Source organism: Emys orbicularis, chromosome 12, assembly GCF_028017835.1.
Source record: "Emys orbicularis isolate rEmyOrb1 chromosome 12, rEmyOrb1.hap1, whole genome shotgun sequence".
NCBI classification, from domain to species: domain Eukaryota; kingdom Metazoa; phylum Chordata; order Testudines; family Emydidae; genus Emys; species Emys orbicularis.
This window is the reverse complement of record NC_088694.1, coordinates 15,952,206-15,978,305: the sequence shown is the minus strand read 5'-3', so window position 1 is coordinate 15,978,305 and position 26,100 is coordinate 15,952,206. Positions and strand designations below refer to the sequence as shown.

General features: G+C 40.7%; 1 protein-coding gene across 1 annotated transcript; it reads left to right on the top strand.

The window, feature by feature from the left end:
- The first annotated feature begins 113 nt into the window (after positions 1-113).
- PARD6B (par-6 family cell polarity regulator beta) lies at positions 114-25,871 on the top strand. Its single transcript, XM_065414841.1, has 3 exons — positions 114-452; positions 8,603-8,825; positions 25,045-25,871. Exons 1-3 carry the CDS (start codon positions 387-389, stop codon positions 25,869-25,871), a joined length of 1,116 nt encoding a protein of 371 aa, XP_065270913.1. The 5' UTR covers positions 114-386.
- The last annotated feature ends 229 nt before the right edge of the window (positions 25,872-26,100 follow it).

Sequence of the window (26,100 nt, the reverse complement as noted above, 5' to 3'; positions counted from 1 at the left end):
GCGCCTTCCACTTTGGAAAGTAGGCGAGCAGGTGCTCACGTTGGACGCACGCGCACTGGCTGCAGGTGCGCCTAAGCTTTCTTGCCTTCTCGCTCGCGGGGCGACAGGTACGCATGCGCGCTCGCTGCAGGTGCACCGAGACTCCCCCTCCCTTCTGTGAGTGCTCGGCGCGCATGCGCTACCTGCCCCCAGCCCTCTCCCGGGAGCGGCAGGTGCCAGGCGCAGCTCGGCGTTCTGTGGGGCGGCTCCTCCCCGCTCCTGGGTGTGTGTGAGGAGGAGGCGGCTCGGCGGCGGCAGCAGGTTGTGGCTGGGAGGCTGGGCTCGGAACTGCCCGGGTTCTCCCCCTCCCCCCACAGCGCGCCCGGGGACACAGACCGTCTGGCGGCATGAACCGGACCCACCGCAGCGCTGGGGGTAGCCGGGGCCTCGGCACCATGGAAGTGAAGAGCAAGGTGGGTAGCGGGCCCAGGGCGACGATCCGTGAGGGGCCGCAGGGGGCGGAGCGGCCCTTTGAAACGGGGGGCGGGGGGGCAGGGCGAGCCCCCAGTGGAAGGCGGAGGGCGGGGACGTCGATCCGTGAGGGGCCGCCGGGGGCAGGGCGAGCCCAAGTGGATGGGGGAGCGGCGCTGGGGGGGGGCGTCGATCTGTGAGCGGCCGCCGGGGGCAGGGGGAGCGGCGCTGGGGGGGGCGTCGATCTGTGAGCGGCCGCCGGGGGCAGGGGGAGCGGCGCTGGGGGGGGGGGGCGTCGATCTGTGAGCGGCCGCCGGGGGCAGGGGGAGCGGCCGGGGGGGGGGGGTCGATCCATGAGGGGCCGCCGGGGGTAGGGGAAGCGGTGGAGGGGGGCGCGTCGATCTGTGAGGGGGTAAGGAGGAGCGGCGCGTCGATCCGTGAGGGGGGGTCGGGGGGCAGGATGAGCCTCAGTGAAAGTTGGGGCCATCAGGAGGGAAGCGTTGAGGGAGGGGGGCATCTGGGCTCGGGGAATCCCTTGGGGGAGCACACCCAAGGTCTGCCTGTGAGTTGTCGGCACGGGGCCAGGGCTAGTTCTGCACTGGGTGGGTACTGGGTGGGGGGGGAGGGAGAGCTGCTGACGACTCACCTGCAGAAGGTGGCACCAAGAGGGAGATTCCCAGGGTGGGGAGGAAGTCCTGGGTGTTGGGGAGTGTGTCTGCAAGGAAGATCCAGGTTGCCTAAGGGTAGAGGGGTCTCTCTTGGGGTTTTCAGGGGATCTAGGACAGTTCTTTTTGCTTGGTACCTGTACCAGGGCCTTGGAGCAAGATGACTGGTGTATTGCAGGGGTTCTCAAACTGGGGGTTGGGACCCCTCAGGGGGTCACAAGGTTATTACATGGGGGGTCGCGAGCTGTCAACCTCCACCCCAAACCCCGCTTTGCCTCCAGCATTTATAATGGGTTAAATATATATAAATAATTTATAAGGGGGGGTCGCACTCGGAGGCTTGCTATGTGAAAGGGGTCAACAGTGAAAAAGTTTGAGAGCCATTGGTGTATTGTGTCACAGCCTTGTGATATTAGTCAAACAGCTATCACTATAGGATTGACACTAGTAATAATTAATACTGGGTATTGTCCCTGTAGCCTGGGGTAACCAGATGTCCTGATTTTTATAGGGACAGTCCCGATTTTTGGGTCTTTTTCTTATATAGGCTCCTATTATTCTCCATCCCCGTCCCGATTTTTCACACTTGCTGTCTGGTCACCCTACTGTAGCCTGATGCCTCCTCTCAGCACTAGCCCCCTTGTCAGATCACTCTTCATCACTTTTTTCCCCCTCTATCCCCAACAGGGTTATAGATGATTATCCACTGCAAAATTTGATAGTCTTTAACAGAAGTTACAGCATAACTTTACTGATTGGGCAGGCACACTGCTTTCCCTAAAATTACTCCATTGAAGTGTAAAACAAGACTGAGAGGGTTCCCCCTGAAACTGAATACAGACTAACAGAATATATAGGAAAACAAATGCAGATTATATAGGGAAAATTACTAGGGAAAAAAGGTGTCAAGTATCAGAGGGGTAGCCGTGTTAGTCTGTATCTGTAAAAAGCAACAGAGAGTCCTGTGGCACCTTTAAGACTAACAGATGTATTGGACGCATCCGACGAAGTGGGCATTCACCCACGAAAGCTTATGCTCCAATACATCTGTTAGTCTTAAAGGTGCCACAGGAGACTCTGTTGCTTTTTAGGGAAAAAAGGTGCTCTTCAAAAAATCAGTTTAGCTAACATGATTTGAAATGCCCCTAATACTATGCTTTTTTACTAGACTAGGATAAAAGTGTATTTTTAAAAACATGCTGGCTAACATGTTTTAACATGATTTAAAGATCTAGTGTGAACAGAACAAAAATAAGTTGCCCTGCTAATGTGTTTTTGCAAAAAAACATCTTTTATCCTAGTCTATACAAGATCCTAATTTAGATGCAGTACAACAGTTCTGGAATTTTGTTATCTGCTCGTATAACCCACAATTGTCAAGGTGTTGAACTGTGTCTAAACTGGGTGTTAAGGAGTGTTTCATGTCATTTTACCTAAATTGAATTAGAGAGACAAGGTGGATGAGGTAATATCTTTTATTGGACCAGCTTCTGTTGGTGAGAGAGTCAAGCTTACACAGAGCTCTTCTATGACAGAAGTTGGTCCAATAAAAGATATTGCCTCACTCACCTTGCTTCTCTAATATCCTGTGACTAACATGACTACAACAACACTGCATACATAAATAGAATTAGGTAATTTGGGGATTGTCTACACAGGGACAGCTGGGAAAATTAATCCAAATTAACTAAAGGTGTGAATTTGAAGTTAGTTAAATGACATTAAATCCCAGTGTGGATGCTGTTGTTCAGAATTAATGTGGCCTTAATTTGGGTTAGTTTAATTCATATTGATCTAAAAAGCACATTTTCCCCTTGTCTAGGCAAGGCTTAAGGGTGCACATATATTGGGGAAAATTGTATGTTTCTCCACTGATGGAAGCTGTAATGCTGACTGGTTATAAACATTTTTACCAGTGTGAAGCCTAATCCTGTCTATTCTATAGTTTCCATCTTTGTTTACAATAACTGGTAGCTTTAATGTGGACAGGGCATATGCATTTTTAAGGGTTACGTGACATGGTGGTAAAAAATATACCAGCGATTTCTGCTGTAGGTTGTATTGGTGCTAGAGCAGGAGTGGGCAAACTTTTTGGCCCAAGGGCCACATCTGGGTATGGAAATTTTATGGCGGGCCATGAATGCTCACAAAATTGGGGGTTAGGCTGTGGGAGGATGTGAGGGCTCCGGCTGGGGATGCAGGCCCTTGGATGGGGCCAGAAATGAGTTTAGGGTGTGGGAGAGGGCTCCGGGCTGGGGCAGAGGGTTGGTGGGGAGGGGCTGGGAATGAGAGGTTGGGGTTGCTGGAGGGTTGGGACTGAGGGGTTTGGAGGATGGGAGGGGGATCAGGGCTGGGGCAGGGGGTGGGAGGGGGTCAGGGGTGCAGGCTCCAGGCAGTGCTTACCTCAAGCAGTTCCCGGAAGCAGTAGCATGTCCCCCCTCTGGCTCCCATGCGGCAGTGTGGCCAGGTGCCTCTGCGCGCTGCCCCGTCTGCAAGCGCCACCCCTGCAGCTCCCATTGGCTGTGGTTCTCGGCCAATGGGAGCTGGGGGGTTGGGCTTGGGGTGGGGGCAGCATGTGGAGCCCCCTGGCTCCCCTGTGCGTAGGAGCTGGAGGGGGGACATGCCACTGCTTCCAGGAGCCACGTGGAGCCACGGCACACGCGGAGCAGGGCAATCCCCCGACCTCGCTCCCCGGCTGGAGCGGGAGCTCGAGGACTGAATTAGAATGTCTGAAGGGCCGGATGCGGCCCCCGGGCCATAGTTTGCCCACCCCTGTGCTAGAGCAAGTGAGGAACCATGGGAGAATTTCAGAAGATTTGTGTGGACAGAAGCTAAAGAGTGATGGCACCTGCTGACCATGACTCCAAGTACTAGTTAAGCATGAGTGAAACTATAGTTGCTCTGAAGTTTTATTCTAACTTTTTTTTCATTGTAAATAGCCAAAAGAAAACATGAGTATATATTTAAAAACAAACCCTTTTTCATCCCAGGCTTCTAGGTCTCAAAAAGCCCCAGACAAATGTGGTGTTTGAAAACAGGCTGAAAGTATATAATGGAACCAGATGTTTTTATGTTCATGCCTGTTTGATATCAATATGATAGAAGAGACTGTAAGTTCTTAGTGAGGACAGTCATTTTTGTAAAGAGTTTGTACAAGCTAGCATAGTGTGGTGGTTCCTGGACCATGATTGGGGCTCCTTCATGCTACTGCAGTAGAAATGCTTTGATTCAGCACATCTTTTGTCATAATGATCATCTTCCCTGGCTGGGGTCGGGGAGAGAGATAAACTTATGGGAAAGCTTTACTCTTTCACACCCTGAAATTCTCTGCAACAAATGTTGTAGATGAATTTTTTTTTAAGACTGGATAATTTTACCACCAAGAATGTTTGTATTTGCTGAAATAAGGGTAAATAAATATCATTCTTTAGGATGTAAGTTAGTTGCTGTTTAGGTCATGGAGACATTTTCCCCTTTAATACTGCGCTGTACAATAAGCAGTGTATTGAGGTTCCTCTTTCTAGAGGCACGGGGTTCAATCTGGTATGACAGATTCTGTGTCAAACTAGTTCTGGTATTCTAGACACATGGATAGGTATGTCTGCATTACTTCAGAACATTGCTGCAAGAAGTTATCAAGTAATAGAGAGGCAGGATGATACAGCCAGCACAAGACCAGTCGGCATTAGTCTGTTCTCTGTAACAATGCATGCTGAAAATCAGCGTTGCCTTTTCTCAAAACCGTGTAACTATCAGTGTAGATCTGACAATTTCCTAGCATAAAGAAGGGATTTGTGCTGCACTTACCATCTATGAAATGGTGATACTTCACCTCTTACATTTGTTTATTCGTGTTTTTGAAGTGCTACAGGGCACGTCTTCACTAGCAGTGTTAAAGAATTTGGCTTGTGTAGTCGCTCTAAAAAAACCACCTCCATGAGGGGTGTAGCTACCAGTGCTGGGGGCGCAGTCTACACTGGGAATGGCTGAGCCATTACAAACATTGAATCTATCTCCCCATGTAAGCATTCTCACACTTCTTATCAAACTGTACTGGGCTATCTTGATTATCACTTCAAAAGTTTTTTTTCTCTTACTTAAGTGGCCTCTCAGAGTTGGTAAGACAACTCCCACCTTTTCATGCTCTCTGTATGTGTGTATATATATCTCCTCAATATATGTTCCATTCAATGCATCTGAAGAAGTGGGCTGTAGCCCACGAAAGCTTATGCTCAAATAAATTTGTTAGTCTCTAATGTGCCACAAGTACTCCTGTTCTTTTTGCGGGTACAGACTAACACGGCTGCTACTCTGAAACCAGTCTATACTGGCACGTTACAGCGCTGAAACTTGCAGTGCTCAGGGGTGTTTTTTCACACCCCTGAGTGAGAAAGTTGCAGCGCTGTAAAGTGCCAATGTAGACAAGCCCACAGTTCTTGGATAAATACTCTCCTCCCCTCTGAAATCCACCTCTTCAAGCACTCTCTCCTCTCTGAATAATCCCCCATAACTTTCTTGTCCTGTGTTTTGCATAGTGCAGCCTGTCTCTTTAAGAGAGTAAAGTACCATGTAAATACATGATGTACAATTGCGAAAATTATGTTGTTTTGGGAAAGAACATAAACTACAATGAAATTGGAATATTTGTTTTGAAATGGAAACAGCAAGCATTACATTGGAAAAAGATTTTGAGACTCACTTGCATGATTGTAGTAACTGCACAAGCATGCAGACACAATCTGTTAGTCTTTAAGGTGCCACCAGACTCCTTGTTGTTTTTGTAGACACAATAAATGTGCTTGTAGTGTATGCATGAAAATATGCAGTTATTTCTGAAAAGCTGGACATTTTATGATATTGTAACTTTAAACATGTTGTCCTTTTTAGCTCATGTGAAATTATATTTGATGTCTGTCACATTAAACTACAGTACTGGAAAATTAATTATAAGTAGTATACAAACAGTGGCAATATATATAATATGTGGGAAATTCCTTGGATGTTGCATATTTCAAATTCTTGGGGAAACAGTTAAAAGAACTTCTCCTTTGTTCCCATTATTGATGTCATAATAAAGCACACTGCTCTTGACTGAAGGCAGTTCCTCCTGCAGGTTTTATTTACTTTGTTATGCACAGGCGTGACTGAAATCAGAATGTGAGTAATTCATTCTACCTTATTGTTCACTAATGTTAGTGTCATTAGAGTATCTATAGAACAGAGATATTTGCAGTGAATTCCTTTATTTAAACATCTTTAAAGGGGGGAGGAGTGTTGAAGTTCAGAAGGTATTGAGAATTCTCAATTTGTTGTGCTAACTGTTTGACTTAGTATGGTACTATAGGGTCCTTGTCTCTGCTGGGTTTTCACAGACTCCCAAGTTGAATGCAAATAAAACTTTTGATTATATTATTTTTGAAAATAAATGTGAGAGACAGAATTGGTCATGACAATAGCAAGGATCCCATTTCCTATGTGGTACATTAGACCTAAACTATGCAACATGAACCCAAGAAATATGTTTCAGAGGGGTAGCCATGTTAGTCTGTATCAGCAAAAACAACAAGGCACCTTAGAGACTAACACATTTATTTGGGCATAAGCTTTCATGGGCTAAAACCCTGCTTCTTGTCCTATCTTCAGTGGTTAAGAAGAACATTTTTTCTCCTCCTTGTAGCAACCTTTTATGTACTTGAAAACAGTTATCACATTCCCTCTCCATCTTCTTTTCCGTACTAAACAAACCCAATTTTTTCAATCTTTCTTCATGGGTCATGTTTTCTAGACCTTTAATCATATTTGTTGCTCTTCTCTGGACTTTCTCCAATTTGTCCACATCTTTCCTGAAATGTGGCGCCCAGAACTGGACACACTAGTCCAGTTGAGGCCTAATCAGCGCGGAGTAGAGCAGAAAAATTACTTCTCTTGCTTACACCACTTCTGTTAATACATCCCAGAATGATGTTTGCTTTTTTTTGCAACAGTGTTACACTGTTGACTCATTTAACTTGTGGTCCACTATGTTCCCCGGATCCCTTTCCGCATTACTCCTTCCTAGGCAGTCATTTCCCATTTTGTATGTGTGCAACTGGTTGTTCCTTCCTAAGTGGAGTACTTTGCATTTGTCCTTATTGAATTTCATCCTATTTACTTCAGACCGTTTCTCCAGATCATTATGAATTACAACTGTATCCTCCAAAGCACTTGTAACCCCTACCAGCTTGGTATCATCCTCAAACTTTGTAAGTGTACTCTTACACTCTCTATGCCATTATCTAAATTATTGATGAAGATATTGAACACAACTGGACCCAGAACTGATCCCTGTGGGACCCCATTTGTTATGCCCTTCCTGCATGAGTGTGAACCACTGATAACTATTCTCAGGGAACGGTTTTCCAACCAGTTATGCACCCACCTTATAGTAACTCCATCTAGGTCGTATTTCCCTAGTTTGTTTATGAGAAGGTCATGCGAGACAGTATGAAAAGCTTTACTAAAGTCAAGATATACCACATCTACCGCTTTCCCCCTATCCACAAGGCGTTTTACCCTGTCAAAGAAAGCTATCAGGTTGGTTTGACACAATTTGCTTTTGACAAATCCATGCTGACTGTTACTTATCACCTTATTATTTTCTAGATGTTTGCAAATTGATTGCTTAATTATTTGCGCCATTATCTTTCCTGGTACAGAAGTTAAGCTTATTGGTCTGTAATTCCCCGGGTTGTCCTTATTTCCCTTTTTGTAGATTGGCACTATATTTGCCCTTTTCCAGTCTTCTGGAAGCTCTTCAGTCTTTCATTACTTTTCAAAAATAATCGCTGATGGCTCAGATATCTCCTCAGTTGGCTCCTTGAGTATTCTAGGATGCATTTCATCAGGGCCTGGTGACTTGAAAACATCTAACTTGTCTAAGTAATTTTTAACTTATTCTTTCCCTATTTTAGCCTCTGATCCTACCTCATTTTCACTGGCATTCACTATGTTAGACATGCAATCACTACCAACCCAATCTACAGTCGGGGCGTATGTTTATATAGCTCCATCGCACAGGGTGCAGAATCTTTCACAGCCCTGAGCAGTGTAGCTAGGTTGATCTAATTTTTAGGTGTAGATCAGGCTTTAACCTTACATGTGGTTATTTGGGCTCGGAGTTAAATATAACAGTAAAAACAAAAATATTTGCACAGAATCAAAAGTAAACACATTCTGATCAAGACATCGCATTGGAGCAGATTACTTCAAGACAGAAATAATTACATACATATTTTGAACCATGTGGCATGGCCTCTGACATTAGTACATCTGAAAGGTCACCTTTTCACTCAAATCTTCAGAATCTTTTGGCTATGCATTAAGTTTATCATATTTTTGTAAATCAGATTTTTGACCCGGTAAACACTTACTGTAACTTTCAAGTTATCCTGTTGTCTTAGTGTACATAGTGATTTCTGTCTTACTAAAATCAGATGTCTTTATTGTAGTTTGGAGCTGAATTTCGACGGTTTTCTCTGGAAAGAACCAAACCTGGAAAGTTTGAGGAGTTTTATGGATTATTGCAGCATGTGCACAAGATCCCCAATGTTGAAGTTTTAGTTGGGTATATAGACATTCATGGAGATCTGCTGCCTATCAACAATGATGACAATTATCATAAAGCAGTTTCCACAGCCAATCCTCTGCTCAGGATTTTCATTCAAAGAAAAGGTAAGTTCACTAATTGTGAGTACTGGTAGTGTCCACTGTGTACAAAGCAGTATCCATGCACACGGTCACGTATTTTGCCCCAATCTAATTATTTTTTTTAAAAGTCCCAATTAGACATCCTGTTTCTGCATGTTGATGTGTACTGACTTCTTACTGATCTTCACTGGGAACTCCCAACTGTCCTTTGCAGCAGGCTGTTTCGAAACGTATTGTGCACCATTGCTGTAGGGCTCGAGAGTCCCCTCTGTCCTATAACTCTGCTACTAAGCTACTTTTCTCTTTTTTTTTTTTTGTCTTTTTACATTTGTGAATGTCTGTAATACTTTGCTTTAAATCCCATTCACTCCACGAAAAATCCATCCTCACTTCAGTAGAAATACTGCTTTTATATGAAGTCTTCATTAATGAACATATTCAATTCTTAGTTTACTCAAATTGGATAGAAACATTAAAGTTGAATCAACATTCTCCAGTGAATGTTTTTGTATATTGTTTAAAGGCAGTTGCTCATGTCTGGTTTTATTTCCACTGAAAGCTTAACAGTATCATGCATTCATCATATCCTAACTGGACAATAGGACGTTACTGAAATACAAAATAAACTTGGTTTAAACAGATATCTTATTTGAAGCAATGGGCATCAGTATAGCTTAAAAAGATTAATCTTATAACCTGATGTATTTTACATTTTGCTAATAAGTGTCATGTTGAATGGTTGCTTATTTCAGCTATCAAAGTTCCAATGGAATGATTATTTCTTATTCAGAATGGAAATTTGTCTTCTCCCACATCTTTCTTTCACCAATAGGTGTAATTTCCAGATTAAATTTTTTGGTCTTATCCTTAAACTCCATCTTTTGAATGCTGTTTCAAAGTATTCATAATTTGTTGCATGTCGAATAAAGCTTTTGCTATCTGTAGTAATTACTATTTAAAAGATCAATAAAACAGATTTTCCCAGTGCAAAAATAAATATTTCTGATTCTTCTTCCCAAAAAAAAGAGAACTCTTTAGAAAAATGTTTTAGCTGAATTTCCTCTTTCCTAACAGAACTCTTAATAAAAATTTGTCATTTGCCAACCACCATGTTGCCAGTAAAATGTATTTGCTGTATTTAAGTCTTCATGGAACAGGTAAAGACTGTTTCAATCCTGAATTGGCAGGGAGCTGGACTACATGACCTAATAGGTCTTTTCCATCTCTAGATTCTATGTAAGCTCCTTCAGCAGCCATATGACGAGAGCAGATAAACCACTTTGTCAGATTGAGATTACTAAGGTTGCATTTATCACCATATGTTTTGTTACTACAGTTGTACATGCAACTCCCTGTACTCATGTTAAAATTCATTCTTAAAGCATGATTGACATGTAGATTATTTTGGTATTGTATGGGACGTTTCTCAGTTCTAGGCACTGACCAGTTTTAATTTCTAAAGTCACTTCCGTAAGTGGTCAAGGGGAAACACTGTAGCAACCAGCCATTGTCTTTCCTCCCCTTTTCCACTCCTCTTTGACACCAGTCTTATTGCTCTGTGACTCCATGTCTGAGCTGCAGAAGACTAGGAAATAGAGCTCAAAGTTGTTCCCAAAACTGGGTCTCAAAATCAGTCTGACAGCCAGTACCTATATTTATATTGTACCAGTGTGATTACTTTGAAAAAGATTGTACTGAAGGATGATATAAATCTAAAATTTGTTCAAATTGAAAAAATCTGATTTCTTTTATTTCTTCAGTCAGTCCATTATTTAAAAAAAAAAAAAAAGTTTGTTAGCAGTTCAGGCCTAGTTTCATGATGCTGAAAACTACTTATAAATCCATGCAGTATAGCTTCTAATTTGTTTTATTGCTCAATTAGGTGTAATTGTACTCTATTTCCTGTTCAATTGCATAACTTTTGTGTCTGCACTTCAGTGGAAGTGGAAATAAGGTATGGCTGAAGAAATACTCACCATTGACAAGGCTGCTTCAATTTGTCACTTTTGAAACTAGAATTTGTTGAGGGGACAGATGATACAAATTACACTTCTGTACTGCCACCCCTTTTTGAGACCTTTGTATCATCATCTTCTGCTACATTGCTTGAATAACAGAAATAACCTGTAGATTTTTCCCATGGGAAAGTTTATACCCAATATAACTTAAGCAGAGATAGTGGGGAACGACAAGACCCTTAGCAGTAGACCACCACAATATGAGAGGAAAAGTAGGTATTTCTTCAGACACCTGAAAATGTCTAATCCCAGCATTTTGCTTATTTAGAAATTGATGTGTATTTTAAATGAGAAGCTAGAATGCAAGGGAGGGACATATCCATACCAAAACCTGAGGTACATGTAAGTAGAGCAGAATATATTAGAATCCTGAATGTTATAGTTAATACCCATGATATAGCTAGGTATTGTTGATGTCTTGGAAGTGGTAAAAGGGAATTCAAAGGCTGAACTAATGTGGCTTTAATTCAGTCAAGATATATGGGAGTCTCTCTGTCTGCAAGAGAAACCTGACCTAGGGATGAAACAAATGTGAAGACCAGCTGGGCATATCTTTTTGCCCTCTTCCACAATATAAGAACACAGGGTACTCAATGAAACAAAAGATATAGGGAAATACTGGTGTTTTTTTTAATACCACTTTACTTAACATGTAGAATTCACTGTCACAGAAAATTAAAGAAGCAAAGTGAAAATAATAAATTTGACATATAAAGGTGGAGAGAGACTTAGGAAATCACTTAATCCTTCCTCGCTAATGCAAGCTTGTTCACTACAGCATTTTCTGGCATTTGTCGTGCAGTACAGGGCTTTCTTTTTTTTTTTTTTAACCTGTGGATGACTATCCCATAGCATAATAAATATAGCCTGCAGTTACACTGGCTATACGTTTTTACAGATGTAATCAATCTTCATGCTTCAGGACATAGACTAATAGGCGGCTAATGTCATGAACAAATTACCCCACAACAAAGCAGGACTGTATGATTTTAATCACTTCCATTATGTAACCAGCTGCAAGTGTAATACTTCTTTGCTTCAACTTAATGCTTCCCTGCAGAGGTAGATACAGGGTGGCTGAGAGAGAGATGCTGAGGATAGACAAAAACAGTAACAGTCCTAATGCTCACCACTGCTTTTTTTAAATGAGAATTGTTTAGTCACTAGAGTTTGGGGAAAAACTATCGAATTGTTTCTGGCACCCCATTAATTCTCTATGCAATTAATTTTGGTCCTGCTCGATAATTGGTGGAATGAAAGAAGAGTTGGGTTTTAAACTTTTCTTTTTTTGAGGAATGTCTCTAGATGTTTTCCCATGCTTCCAGTGTTTTGAAATACCTGTAAAAGTTTTCCCAATTTAGTTTTGAAATGCCTCTAATCAATATTCAGGTCTCCATTCTTTTCTCCATGTCATTTCATAAATGTTAAATACTAATGTTAGGTTTAGTGTGGCTGACTTTTAAAAAAAAAAAAATCTTATTTCCCCCCCAGAATTATGGTACTCTTATAAAATGTCTTCAGATTGTTCTGTTTATCTTTGGAAATTTGATGCTTGAAGGATAACTTTACCAATAAGTGCATTCCTTTGGAAGCATATCAGAGGGCTTGTCAACAAATTGTGCAATTCCAGGTGCCAAAGAATATTGGGTTGAAACTCAGTTTCAACAGTTGTAGACTTTTTTAAAATAATACATCACATACACATAATTAGTATCACCAGTGAGTTTGAGACCATTAAAACAGGAAGTTTTTATACCAAGTTGACATTCACCGTTACATCTTTGTTATTAACACCTTGTTCTTTGGCATTCTGCCAAAATATTTTTCACTGTAACTATAAACTGATTAGCTAGATGTCAGTACAAAGGTGTCTTTGTACTCGAGGCCATTGCTTTAGAAAATTTTGTTTGGGAATCGAGGAGAGGTTAAACAGAATCTTGCTGCCTGGCAGAATTATGGAATCTGTTGATCTGGAAATGTGGTAGCATTCTGACTTCTAAGTTTAGGAATACTGTGTTTTTTCACAGTGCATCATTGAGCTTTAAGAAATGGATTTTAAAAGGTAAAACACCAGCTCAGTAATAGAGATTTCTGAGAAAGTTACATTTACTGTGTTTTGAGGGGGGAGGGGTGTTTGTTTTTTATTTTGTAGGATAGGAAACTCTTGAAGTTCAGATCTTTCCTAACAGAGGCAGTTTCCAAAATCTTAATTTTCTTTTCAATGGCCCTTTCTTGCATTTTCAGGCATGTGTTCAAATGGAGGTGTCTTTTGTGGTATTCTTTAAGTTCTAGTTGCAAAAATGAGTTTAAGAAACCTGCTTTTGTAACTGGAGTTTAGGTTCCTATGGTGACTTCAATAAGTCTGACTTAAATGGGGGGGAGGGGGGGAGAAATGTTAGTACGGCTAAACACTATTTGCAAACCCCATTATATCAAGGTATTACAGATCTTAAAATAATTAATGTTGCATATACACAATTTGCATACAAGTTGCAGCTTAAATGTAAAATCAGAAAATGCAAAAGTTTAATGTTAACTTGGTTCTGTGGTGTACATTTAACAAGGAAAGAATGAACAAAGGGAGTGCATACTACAGTTGTGCTATGTTGCTGTAAGAGTCCTAACTCTTGCATTTTCTGTTTAATTTATAATGTATATTGTTGAATGTTGCAATACATAGTAAGAGAACCAAAAAAGAGCCACTGTGGCTAAACAACAAAGTAAAAGAAGCAGTCAGAGGCAAAAAGGCATCCTTTAAAAAGTGGAAGTTAAATCCTAATGAGGAAAATAGAAAGGAGCATAAACTCTGGCAAATGAAGTGTAAAAATATAATTAGGAAAGCCAAAAAAGAATTTGAAGAACAGCTAGCCAAAGACTCACAAAGTAATAGCAAAATTTAGCCTGCTAAACAACCAGTGGGGCCACTGGACGATCGAGATGCTAAAGGAGCACTCAAGGACGATAAGGCCATTGTGAAGAAACTAAATGAATTCTTTGCATCGGTCTTCACAGTTGAGGATGTGAGGGAGATTCCCAAACTTGAGCCTTCTTTTTAGGTGACAAATCTGAGGAACTGTCCCAGATTGAGGTGTCATTAGAGGAGGTTTTGGAACAAATTGATAAACTAAGCAGTAATAAGACACCAGGACCAGATGATATTCACCCAAGAGTTCTGAAGGAACTCGCATGTGAAATTGCAGGACTACTAACTGTCGTCTGTAACCTATCATTTAAATCAGCTTCTGCACCAAATGACTGGAGGATAGCTAATGTGACACCAATTTTTAAAAAGGGCTCCAGAGGTGACTCTGGCAATTACATGCTGGTAAGCCTGATTTCAGTACCGGGCAAACTGTTGAAACTATAGTAAAGAATAAAATTGTCAGACACATAGATGAACATAATTTGTTGAGGAATAGTCAAGATGGTTTTTGTAAAGGGAAATCATGCTTCACCAATCTACTAGAATTCTTTGAGGGGGTCAACAAGCATGTGTACAAGGGGGATCCAGTGGATATAGTGTATTTAGATTTTCAGAAAGCCTTTGACAAGGTCCCTCACCAAAGGCTCTTAAGCAAAGTAAGCAGTCATGGGATAAGAGGAAAGGTTCTCTCATGGATTGGTTACTGGTTAAAAGATAGGAAACAAAGGGTAGGAATAAATGGTCAGTTTTCAGAATGGAGAGAGGTAAATAGTGGGGTCCCCCAGGGGCCCAGTCCTATTCAACATATTCATAAACGATCTGGAAAAAGAGGTAAACAGTGGGGTGGCAAAATTTGCGAAACTACTCAAGGTAGTTAAGTCCCAGGCAGACTGTGAAGAGTAACAAAAGGATCTCTCAAAACTGGGTGACTGGGCAACAAAATGGCAGACGAAATTCAGTGTTGATAAATGTAAAGTAATGCACACTGGAAAACATAATCCCAACTATACATATAAAATAATGGGGTCTAAATTAGCTGTTACCACTCAAGAAAGAGATCTTGGAGTCATTGTGGATAGTTCTCTGAAAACATCCACTCAATGTGCAGCGGCAGTCAAAGTGAACAGAATGTTGGGAATCGTTAAGAAAGGGATAGATAAGATAGAAAATATAATATTGCCTCTATATAAATCCATGGTACGCCCACATCTTGAATACTGCGTGCAGATGTGGTCTCCTTGTCTCAAAAAAGATATATTGGACTGGGAAAAGGTTCAGAAAAGGGCAACAAAAATAATTAGGGGTATGAAACAGCTGTCGTATGAGGAGAGATTAATAAGACTGGGACTTTTCAGCTTGGAAAAGAAACGACTAAGGGGGGATATGATAGAGATCTATAAAATCATGACTGGTGTGGAGAAAGTAAATAAGGAAGTGTTATTTACTCCTTCTCATAACACAAGAACTAGGGGCCACCAAATGAAAATAATAGGCATCAGGTTTAAAACAAACAAAAGGAAGTATTTTTTCACGTAACACAGTCAACCTGTGGAACTCCTTGCCAGAGGAAGTTGTGAAGGCCAAGACTATAACAGGGTTCATGAAGTTATCTAGTTGTTTTTTTTTTTTTTTTTTTTTTTTTTTTTGGAGGATAATGGCTATTATCCAGGATGGGCAGGGATGGTGTCCCTAGCCTCTGTTTGCCAGAAACTGGGAATGGGCGACGGGGGATGGATCACTTGATGATTACCTGTTTTGTTTATTCTCTCTGGGGAACCTGACATTGACCACTGTTGGCAGACAGGATACTGGGCTAGATGGACCTTTGGTCTGACCCAGTATGGCTGTTCTTATCTACCCCTCAGTTTTTAATGAAAAAAACATAACCCCAAAGTCTACAGTCAACAGTTAAGCCAAGACTAAGCAATAAAATTCTCAACCTGTCTTATTTTCACACCTAAAGGGCACTGGTAAGCCAAAGACTAGCTGATGTCTGTTAATACTCTGTGACACTCCGTTGTCTGATAGCTGTGTGTGCAATTTCTCCCCTGAGGCTTCTTAAAGCTAATTTTCTTCAGTCTCAAGAACAAAGTACGTTATTTCTGTAGTTTTAAATTCAAAACAGCTCTACATAAATGGCTCAGATTTTCCTAGAAATCCACCTTTTGGATGAGACAAAGTAAGGAAAACTGTTTCAGCTCAAGAAATTTCCTTTGGAAAGTGGTGAGCGCCTGGAAACAGAGTTGTAACTGACAGCATTTTACTCTCAACCATATTTACTACCAGTGCTATAATAAATAGGTGATTTTTCCACACCTTTTTTTATTAAAATACCAAGTTACAACTACTTTGACAGTAAAAGTTACGAAACTATTTTAAAAGGAAAACATGAGCATTGGAGTGGGAACTGCATAAAATGAGCACTCTAGATATGTTGTCATCAGCAATCCAAATTTTATCATTAATAAGAAATGAAGCAAAAATACAGAGTGCATGTGCAACTTACTTTTGATGCTTGCTTAAAAATGGCTTTAAAATGGGTCTACTCTACAGAAAATTGGAATAAATATTATGAAAGCTGAAGTCTGTGTTTAGGTTTGACAGAGGGGGGGCCATTAAAACAGTCTAAATCCTGACAGATTTACATAGTGCATTCAGTGACTCTTAAAAAATCCCCCACTGATCGACCTTTGGAGCAACAGTGAGTTAAACCTTCTTACATGCTCTTGCATACATAGTAGTAAAGTCATGAAGGGTGATGACACTGCATCACCTCTGCAAGGGTGGACTTTCCCAGGGGCAGAGGAACTTGTGGGGAGACACATACTGCCTTTCACCAGCTTAGCTGAATTTGGCCTTGGTTGTACAACCTTAAAACTAGACTTCTAAAATCTCAGGTATTTAGATAATTTTAAAATTTCTATTTATATGTAACAGTAAGTCCTGTAAATACTTCTACATCATTTACAAGGCCTCTTCTGTGTAAACAATCAGTGAGAGAGGCAGAAGTTAAAGATCCCATGACTAAAACTAAATAACCCTTGCCCCAGCTAACATTGTTAATAAAACCGGTTCTAATGTCCAAGGCTGTATAACCTATTGTTTATACCTACAATAATAGTTTCTCCCTTTACCTACAGTAACTGTGCTGCTATCACTTAAATCAGTATCAGCTGAAAATCAGCACGTGAACTTTCAGCCTAAAATTAAACTCCAGAAAAATGGCATTTATAATCACAGATTTTTAACTATAGGGGTTAAAAATTCTCTGACCTGTTTTGATAGCTTTTCATAGTTTGTGTTTCTTTCCGTAGTTTAAATTTCACATTCAGTTTACAGTGCCTTTAGTGCTGTAGCGAATTCTTATGGTGCTATGTGGTGCTCTTGTTTGGATTAGCCATCTCTGGAAAAAGATAGACACTTCTCCAGGTACTTTTTCTAGGGGTGTGATTTTTAATGGTCTTAATTGATGTCAAAGCGTCCGATAAAAATGCATAGTGATATTTAAAAGTTTACAAATGTCTGGTTTACGATCATGTATGCAGAGTGGATAAAATCTATTAAAAAAAAATGATTTTTTGATTTTTTGTTTAAATGATTTTTTCTTTTGAAAAATAAACTGTTTTAAAATGAAATTGAATTGAATATAAAATATAAGGCCTAAATTTATTGTAATCTCTTAAAATATTTAAATAAAAAAATATGCTGAATTCATGAGCCTCTATCAAAAACTTTGAGTGAATTAAAGACTGCGTTTCTATATAAAGATATTTTCCTATATAAAGAAAGATTATTCTAACTTTTGAGGTCAGGCTTTGTAAATATGGCATGATAGGTCAGCCGAAGTAACTTGTCTTAGGGTACATCTAAACTAGAAACACTACAGCGGCACGGCTGCAGTACTACAACTGAGCCGCTGTAGTATAGACACTTACTATAGCAACAGAAGTAGTTCTTAGAGGTGGTAGCTAGGGTCGACAGAAGTCTTCCATTGACCTAGCAATGTCTACACATTGGGGTTTAGGTTGGCTTAACTACGTTGCACAGGGTGTGCAATTTTTGGTAGTCCTGAGCATTGTAGTTAAGCCAACTTAACTTTGTAGTGTAGATTAGCCCTTTAGGAGACTCAAATTTTCAAGAGACTTAGATGAGTAGGAACTTAAACTCTAGTCACTTTCACTTAGGCATATTTGATATTCCTGGGGGAATTCTGCATCACTGTGCATGCGCAGAATTCATGGTCTCCGCAGATTTCTTTGCTTCCCTGCAGAAAAATGACTTCTGATGGGGAAACAAAGGGAAGCCGCAAAAGCGATCACATAGCCCTCCCTGCAGTGCAGGCAGGTCAGGTCAGGCGCCTGGGGCAGCCGGTAGAGACATAAATCACTGAATGGACGGGAGGGCTGGGCAGTCATGTGTTTGAGAGAAACACTTTGTCCTTTTCTCCTGCTATTGTGGCATGCTTGGCATGGAGGGGCAGGGCTTTGGGGTGTTTCTATGGAGAAAAGTGTCCCCCCTCAGGCAGAGCAGAATGTAGCAGCCTGCCTGCTTAGTAAATTGTTCCCATTGTTCTTAGTGAATTCCCGCAGGAGTATAAAACAGGTGTAAAAATTTTAAGGCTTCTTACATTACCAGAGTGGTGTAAAAGACAGTGTGGCCTTATAAATGCTTATGGTGCTTTAGTGATTAGAACTGGTATAAACTTTTGGACTGAAAATTTCCTATCAAAATGTGCTCCAAGAACTGTTTGCTACTGACCTTTCTGGAGATGGTCAGTAGCCAATACAAATTGTGAATTATGGTCAGTAGCCAATACAAATTGTGAATTTGAGTCCCCAGCCCTCGCTTGCTCTTCAGTTGCCTAAGATGCAACACTGAGCATATGGCTGCATATATTTGTTGACTAATAACCAGAAGTAAAGGGTCAATACTAGTTGCATTACTATTAAACAGAGGGTGTTTGGGAGATTTCCTCCAATGCTCCCCACTCCCATTCTTCATCCATTGTATTGTAGTTTAAATAAATTACCAAAATAATTGAAACCAGCATGATTGTTGCATAGTTTTAACAAATAAAATATGCAGAATTTTAAAATATTGTGCGCATAATTTTTTATTTTTTGGTGCAGAATTCCCCCAGGAGTAATTTAAAAGTTTTCCCAGGCAGACCTGAAATCAGTTTAATTCATTGACTACAGTTAATCCCTCAGTTTTAATAAATCATTTGGTTTTAAATGTGAGACACGTTTTGATAAGAGGAGTTTAGGAATCCAAAACACTTAAGGTTGTTTTGTTTAATAAAAAAACTATATTGTTTTGTTTTAATTTAATTCCAGTTACTATCCGAATGCAGCTTGACAATCATGAGCAAAAATTAATTATCTAGTAAATAAGTAATGTATTAACCATTTTCTAACCTACTAAAATGTACAATTGAGAATCTGAAAATAAGCTAAATAATGGCTTAAATAAATGTAAGTAGTTATAGCACTCCCTCCTAACTATAAAAAGTTTTACCAAATTTAATGTAAGCCAACATGTTTTAATGGTTATATCAACAGAGTGCACGTTTTTAGAACATAACTGAAGTAGAAATGGAAAAGTTGATTTAAAATTGATTATTTAAATTGAGGCTTTCCTCTTGGTGACTTAAATCTTAAGTCTTTGGCACCAATTGTGTAATTATAGATCTCTAGAATATATGCTATTCTGGGTTTCCTACTAAAAATAAAATAAATTTACATTGCAGCACACATTTTCCATCTTCGAGTTCTTGCCTTTGCTGTCCTGGAAGGTAGTCATTCTAGTGGACGTTACCAGGCTCAGGAAAAAGGCCAAGCTTGTTGCTCTGTCCTTTCTCCCTATTTAACTTTCACCAAGATACAGTGCTATTTAGAACATGCCCAGTCTCCTTCCGAAGGACCTGTCAGTTTTGTGTGTGATGTGTGCTGGCCTCTTAATTTAATGGGGACCTTCTTATTCAAGAAAACTGGCAACCTAACCTGTAGACTTTCCATAAGGATTGGGAGCACCTAAGTTTGTACTAGCCGGATGACTCAGAGCTTGCCAGTTTTTTAGATGATCAAGGCTCATGCTCCCTGAGTGACCAATGTCCAAAAGGATAAGTAAAATTATTGATTTTGTGTGTGTGTAACATGCAGAATGATTACTTAAGGCCAGAATTTTCAAAATCTTAGGACCACAATTGCTGTGATTGCATGCAAATGGCCACTTTTAGTCAATTGTTCAGGTATGTAAATTCATGATACTGTGAGCCCAAACCCTGATTCTCCCCCACATCCCCACTTTTTAGGCTGAAAATAAACTCCGCAACTTATCCATTTACTGATTTTCAACTAATACATGCTCGTCTTCCCAACGAAGATTGTTGATTTTATGCTACAGCTGTTTGACTTTATAAGAGCTGAAGATCTCTGTAGCTCACAAGGTTGTCTCTTTCCCCAGTAGAAGTTGGTCCAATAAAAGATATTGCCTCACCCACCATGTCTCTCTAATATCCTGGAACCAACACCACTACACCAATGCTGCAATTGAGTTTATAACAGTTTATTTGATGAAAACTTAAAATTCTTGATTCCTAGGACTGCGCAGTACCGAAGTGAGTTCTCATGGATGTCTGATATGGTGGGTGGACAAATTGGACTGAGACTGACAAGCCCATCTTAACTTTGATCTCTATGGCCCTTCCCATCCCCTCTCTGCCCCTGTTGAATGTGTAATCAGTGGCTCACACATTCAGTTTAAAATTACACGCTTTGCACCTTGCACCTTGAACTTAAAAGTGCAGTTGTGGACTTTGAATGTACTGTCCCTAGATTACATATTCAAATATATCACACATTTAATTTTCCTAACTTTGCATCAATTTTTGCATACATTCTCTCTCTCACTCTAAGCAGAAGAAACACAGAATCCACAGCAGTCTAAATGTTGCATATTTATTATTTAAGGTGCGCACACACAATGCTTTATTTGTGCCAGGACTGAGCCCCGGCACCTCTAGGCTTGGCAGTTCATAGCCCCAGCACCTCTGGCCTTGTTGCATCAGTTATGAATATAAAAAAAATTGTTTGAGCCCCAGCACCTTTTTCATTACAAATTAAGCACTGTGCAAATTTAACACAGTAATTAGAAGTATTGGTAGTGACTCCATAGTTAGTGTTGTTTTTGAGGTTTGTATTTACAGTGAACTAAAATCCATCTTTCACATTTGAGCAGTTGAATTTAGTCATCAAATTTCATGTAAACTCTTAAGGAAGCAAATAGATTTTCTGTAACTTTTTTGTCAAAGGTTACAACAAAGATTTAGCACAGGGAACACTTAAAAATGAGCCCTTATTGATATTTGGACCTGAGTTTTTTTAAAAATTTGGCCCCAATTCTTGGGTTTTTTTGTTTGTTTTGTTTTAGTTCTCTAGGTAAAGAACCACAATAGCTCCAAACTTCTCTAACAAGCTGCTTTTAAAATTTTTAAATAAAACAAAATGAATCCTGTTATAATCTAACTAAACTCCCTGAAATGTAGCCAGTGGAATTGTCAAGTTCTTCTAGTTCAGGGGTGGGCAAACTTTTTGGCCTGAGGGCCACATCTGGGTGGGGAAATTGCATGCAGGGCCATGAATGTAGGTTGGGGTGTGGGAGGGGGTGCGGTGTGCAGGAAGGGGCTCAGGGAAGGGGGTTGGGGTGCAGAAGGGGTACCGGGTGTACGAGGGGGCTCAGGGCAGGGGATTGGGGTACAAGAGGGGGTGCGGAGTGTCTGAGGGGGCTCAGGGCCAGGGGTTAGAGTGCAGGAGGGGTGCAGCAGGGGGCTCAGGCCAAGGGGTTGGGGTGCAGGAGGGGTGCATGGTGCAGCAGAGTGTTGGGGGCTCAGAGCAGGGGTGCAGGAGGGGTGTGGCAGGGGGTTGTGGTGCAGGACAGGTTTGGGGTGCGGGCTCCACTCCGGCGCTGCTTACCTGGAGTGGCTCCGGGGTGGCAGCGGCGTGCAGCGGGGCTAAGACAGGCTCCCGGCCAGCACCACATGCCTGCGGCCCCTGGGGGAGGAGGGGCAGAGGGCTCTGCATGCTGCCCTCCCCTGCGGGTACCTCCCCTGAAGTGCCCATTGGCCGAAGTTCCCTGTTCCTGGCCAATGGGAACTGTGGGGGGCAGTGCCTGGAGGCGAGAGCAGCGCACGGAGCCCTCTGCTCCACCCCACCCCCAGAGGCTGCAGGGATATGGTCCTGGCTGCTTCCAGCAGCGGCGCGGGCCAGCGCCGCTATGGGGGTGGCAATCCCGCAGGTCAGATCCAAAGCCCTGATGGGCCGGATCCAGCCTGCGGGCCGTAGTTTGCCCACCCCGTTCTACTTCTTTCCCATTTTTTACACTTCCCAGTGTTTCTTCTTGATTTGTTAACTGTGTTGCTTTAACTCTTACCACTCCTGATCTTGGGAAGTTGGGGAGGCAGTTGGGGGGTGGCGGGAGAAGAGGCCAAAGCATGGGAGGAGACTCCCCAGGGCATTGCTAATTTAAATTCTTGGCATACCCCAAGCAGCAGCACTATGAAAATATTTTTCTTTGTACTGAAGCAGTGGCATATGCAGGACTATCCATGGTGGTCCTACCATAGTTCCCTCAGTACTTCAGGTAGCAATAGCATGGGGGTTGAAGAGATGGCATTGGTGGGGTTGAGTCAGTGGTGATAGGAGGGGTGAGTGGATATTTTGGGAAGACACCATGGTCTTCCGAGTGGGAGTTATATAGGAGTCAAGATAAAGGCAAGAAGATCACTATTGGATGTAGTATGTAAGTATTGATTTAACTAGTGACTTCCTTAGATTTTTAGTGTCTCGATTGATTGAAAATGCTCTTGAGCAGCCTTAATGTAAATTAGTTTTCTTTGTGTAGTATAAAATAGTGTATGTTTAAGGGGGTGTATTAGTTACCATAGCAGCTAACTTTAAATTTCCTACCTCTCCTGTTCACTTAAATTCTCAACCCTACATTGCATTGAACAGTTATTGTTAAATATTTATTATTTATATTAACTTGCCTCTGCTATTTGAAGCCATGTCAGATAATCAACTGGTGAGATTTATACATTTCTTTTCCCTTGTCTAAAACATGCACTGATAAATTTCATTGCATTATTTGACAAAACTATAGGCTACAGATTTACTGTCTCTCCAATAGGTCTGCAATAGAGGACTTTAAATGGGATGCATAGTATTTATGGGTCACCAAGAGGATACTTCAGGTCTTGTGTCTCACTTAATTTAAAGGTGTTTTGTCGATAATGCTTGAACGTGCAAATCTTGTGAAATTGTAAAGCACTTTGCTTGGTACGCTGAAGGTCCATCCGATATTTGTTTGTCTGGGGCACTTAGTATTTTCCAACGGTTACATTCCACTACCCCTTTTTCAGACCATTATTACATTTTGTATTTCCTGCTTTCAAACCACCACTTTCAAATTTAAATACTAAAAATGTAAACCATTAAAGAAATTAATTGTTAGGTTAACTATTTAGAATTGCCATTTTTGTTCCTGGTTACTGAACTCGGTTTTTAGCTTTCCAAAGCACATTGTAGTATCTTGCACAACTGTGGTTCCTGTGCAGCTATCTAATGTTCTAAGTAAACACAATCAGTACAGTTCACTTTTTTAAGGGGGTGACGAAGATGTTTGCAAGTTTACTCTGACATGTTTTTCTGGTATGTGTATCTTATGAATCCCATATATGGAGCATTGCACTACATTTTTTTTTCTTTACTTCATTTACTTTCAAAGTCCCATGCATAAACTTCATAAAGTCTGCTCAAATTTTACACTTGACCGAAATTATGGAAATACTATTTTCACGTACCATTTGGATTAATATTTGGCCTTTGAAACCCTTCTCACTATATGGCATAATTGATAGGGCACCAACAGCATGCACAAAGAAATTCCAGCTCCCTGGATCAAAGGGCTAGTTAGTCCCAGAAGGTGATGTGCTAAGTGGAAAAGCAATGTAGTGGTGTCAGTTTTTCTATAAGGGAATAAAATGTTTGTATTTAAAATGAGGCAAAACAGTAGCATAACATTGAAGAAGTGCTAATGTTAATCCAAGTAAGCCTAGTGAAATATGATTGTTGTGAAATATCAAAATATTTATTGAGAATTATGCTATGCGAAGATTTAACCACAGAAGTTTTCTTTGAAATGCATATTTAGTGAAGTTTAAAGTTAGAGGGAAAAAATGTGTGAGGTTATATGTTTTACTTCATTCACCTTGTATTTCTAATATCCTGGGACCGACACGGCTACAAGAACACTGCATTTGTATTTCTGAACTAACAAGTAATTTTAGTGTTCTATAGCTAGCTAATTTTCTTTTCCATAAAAACCAGTTGGTGCATCTTATGCTTTGTACGCTTTCTCCCCCCCCTCCCCCCCAAAAAAACCCCAACAACAACAAAAAACCCTTGAGCAAATATAAACTATTCAGACACTTTTGTCACTCCAAATTATGGAAAAACAACTAGGAGTCCTTGTGGCACTTTAGAGACTAAGTCGTTAGTTTTTACTGATACAGACTAACACGGCTACCCCTCTGAAACCAAATTACGGAAGTTATAACATTGGCTATTGGTTACATCACTTGCCTTAAGTATTTCCTGCTGTGCGGGGTCTGTTGTTTTTAGATTACCAGTGATTTTACCTACACAGTGTAGGAGCAGGGACGGGATTGTGTGGAATGAACTAAACTTTCTGGAGATTGAATCCAGGTCACTTGGCTAGCATCCAGATACTTGACAATAATAGGGAAAGCAGCCAGTGAACCTTTTTCATTCTTTCTGTTCCAGTGAACTGAAACTTTAGGGGCAGGGAGAAATTTTAATAAATGGAATCGCTTTCTGTATAAGAATTTTAAGTAGGGTGTGTGTGTGTGTGTGTATATATAGAGGGGGGGGGAGAGAGAGAACTATTTTTGATAAACATCTTGTTTTAAAACAGCTGGATTCTCATTCTTGCCTCCTCCAATACACTATTAATTTTGCTTAATTTTTTTGAAATACTTACAATAGCTTTTCTTTGGTGATTGTAAAGTGAAGTGACTTTAAATCAAGATAGTTTATTTTGTTAATGTTAGAATAATTACCTCACTGACAGAGAAAATTGTTGCTGGTACAGCATGCTGAGAACTTTTTACTAGACATTTTGCACCTTGTCAGCCTAAAACTTTCTTTTCTGATAGCCATGCTATGCAGAACAGAGTAGTTCACACTATACTAATTACCAACATATGCTATCTGTCTTTTTACAGAAGATGCGGATTACAGTGCCTTTGGTACGGATACTATGACAAGGAAGAAAAATGTCTTATCAAATGTGTTGCGTCCGGATAACCACAAAAAGAAACCACATATTGTCATTAGCATGCCGCGAGACTTCAGACCGGTGTCGTCTATTATTGATGTGGACATTCTCCCAGAAACCCATCGCAGGGTGCGACTTTACAAATATGGAACTGACAAACCACTTGGATTCTATATACGGGATGGCTCTAGTGTCAGAGTAACACCACATGGATTGGAGAAAGTACCAGGGATTTTCATATCCAGACTTGTTCCTGGAGGCCTGGCTCAAAGCACAGGCTTACTGGCTGTTAATGATGAAGTACTGGAGGTAAATGGAATAGAAGTCTCAGGGAAGAGTCTTGATCAAGTTACAGACATGATGATTGCAAATAGCCGTAACCTGATCATTACAGTGAGACCAGCAAATCAAAGAAATAATGTTGTTAGGAACAGTAGGACTTCTGGGAGCTCAGGTCAGTCTACTGATACTAGTCTTCCAGGTTACACACCACACACTGTGCAGAACTTCCATCCAGAAGAAGACGACAGTGATGAAGATGACATCATTATTGAAGATAATGATGAGCCACGGCAGATTCCAAAAGCTGTCCCTACCAGTGAGAGTCTGGAATCATTAACGCAAATTGAACTCCTTCATGAGTCAACACAAAATGGTTTCATTCCATTTAGTGAAGTAAACTTATGTCATTCAGCAGGCAATGTTAACATGGAGTATGAAATACATGATCCAGACAAAAAGTCCTTAGAAGATGGGACAATTATAACATTATGAAACTGCCTCAATGGTGTATTTTATATTAACTGAAGATGCCATACAACTTTTAATTTTGCTTGATATATAATGCAATTTATACCTCTCAACCTACCAGTCCTTAAGACCTGCAAACAAATGCAAGGGAAAACAGTAAATGCAGGAAGCTTAAAATTATGTGGGCTGATTAATGTCAGTTTTATAATTATGTAATTCCATGTAAATATTTTGTAAGGATACAAGGTAGATG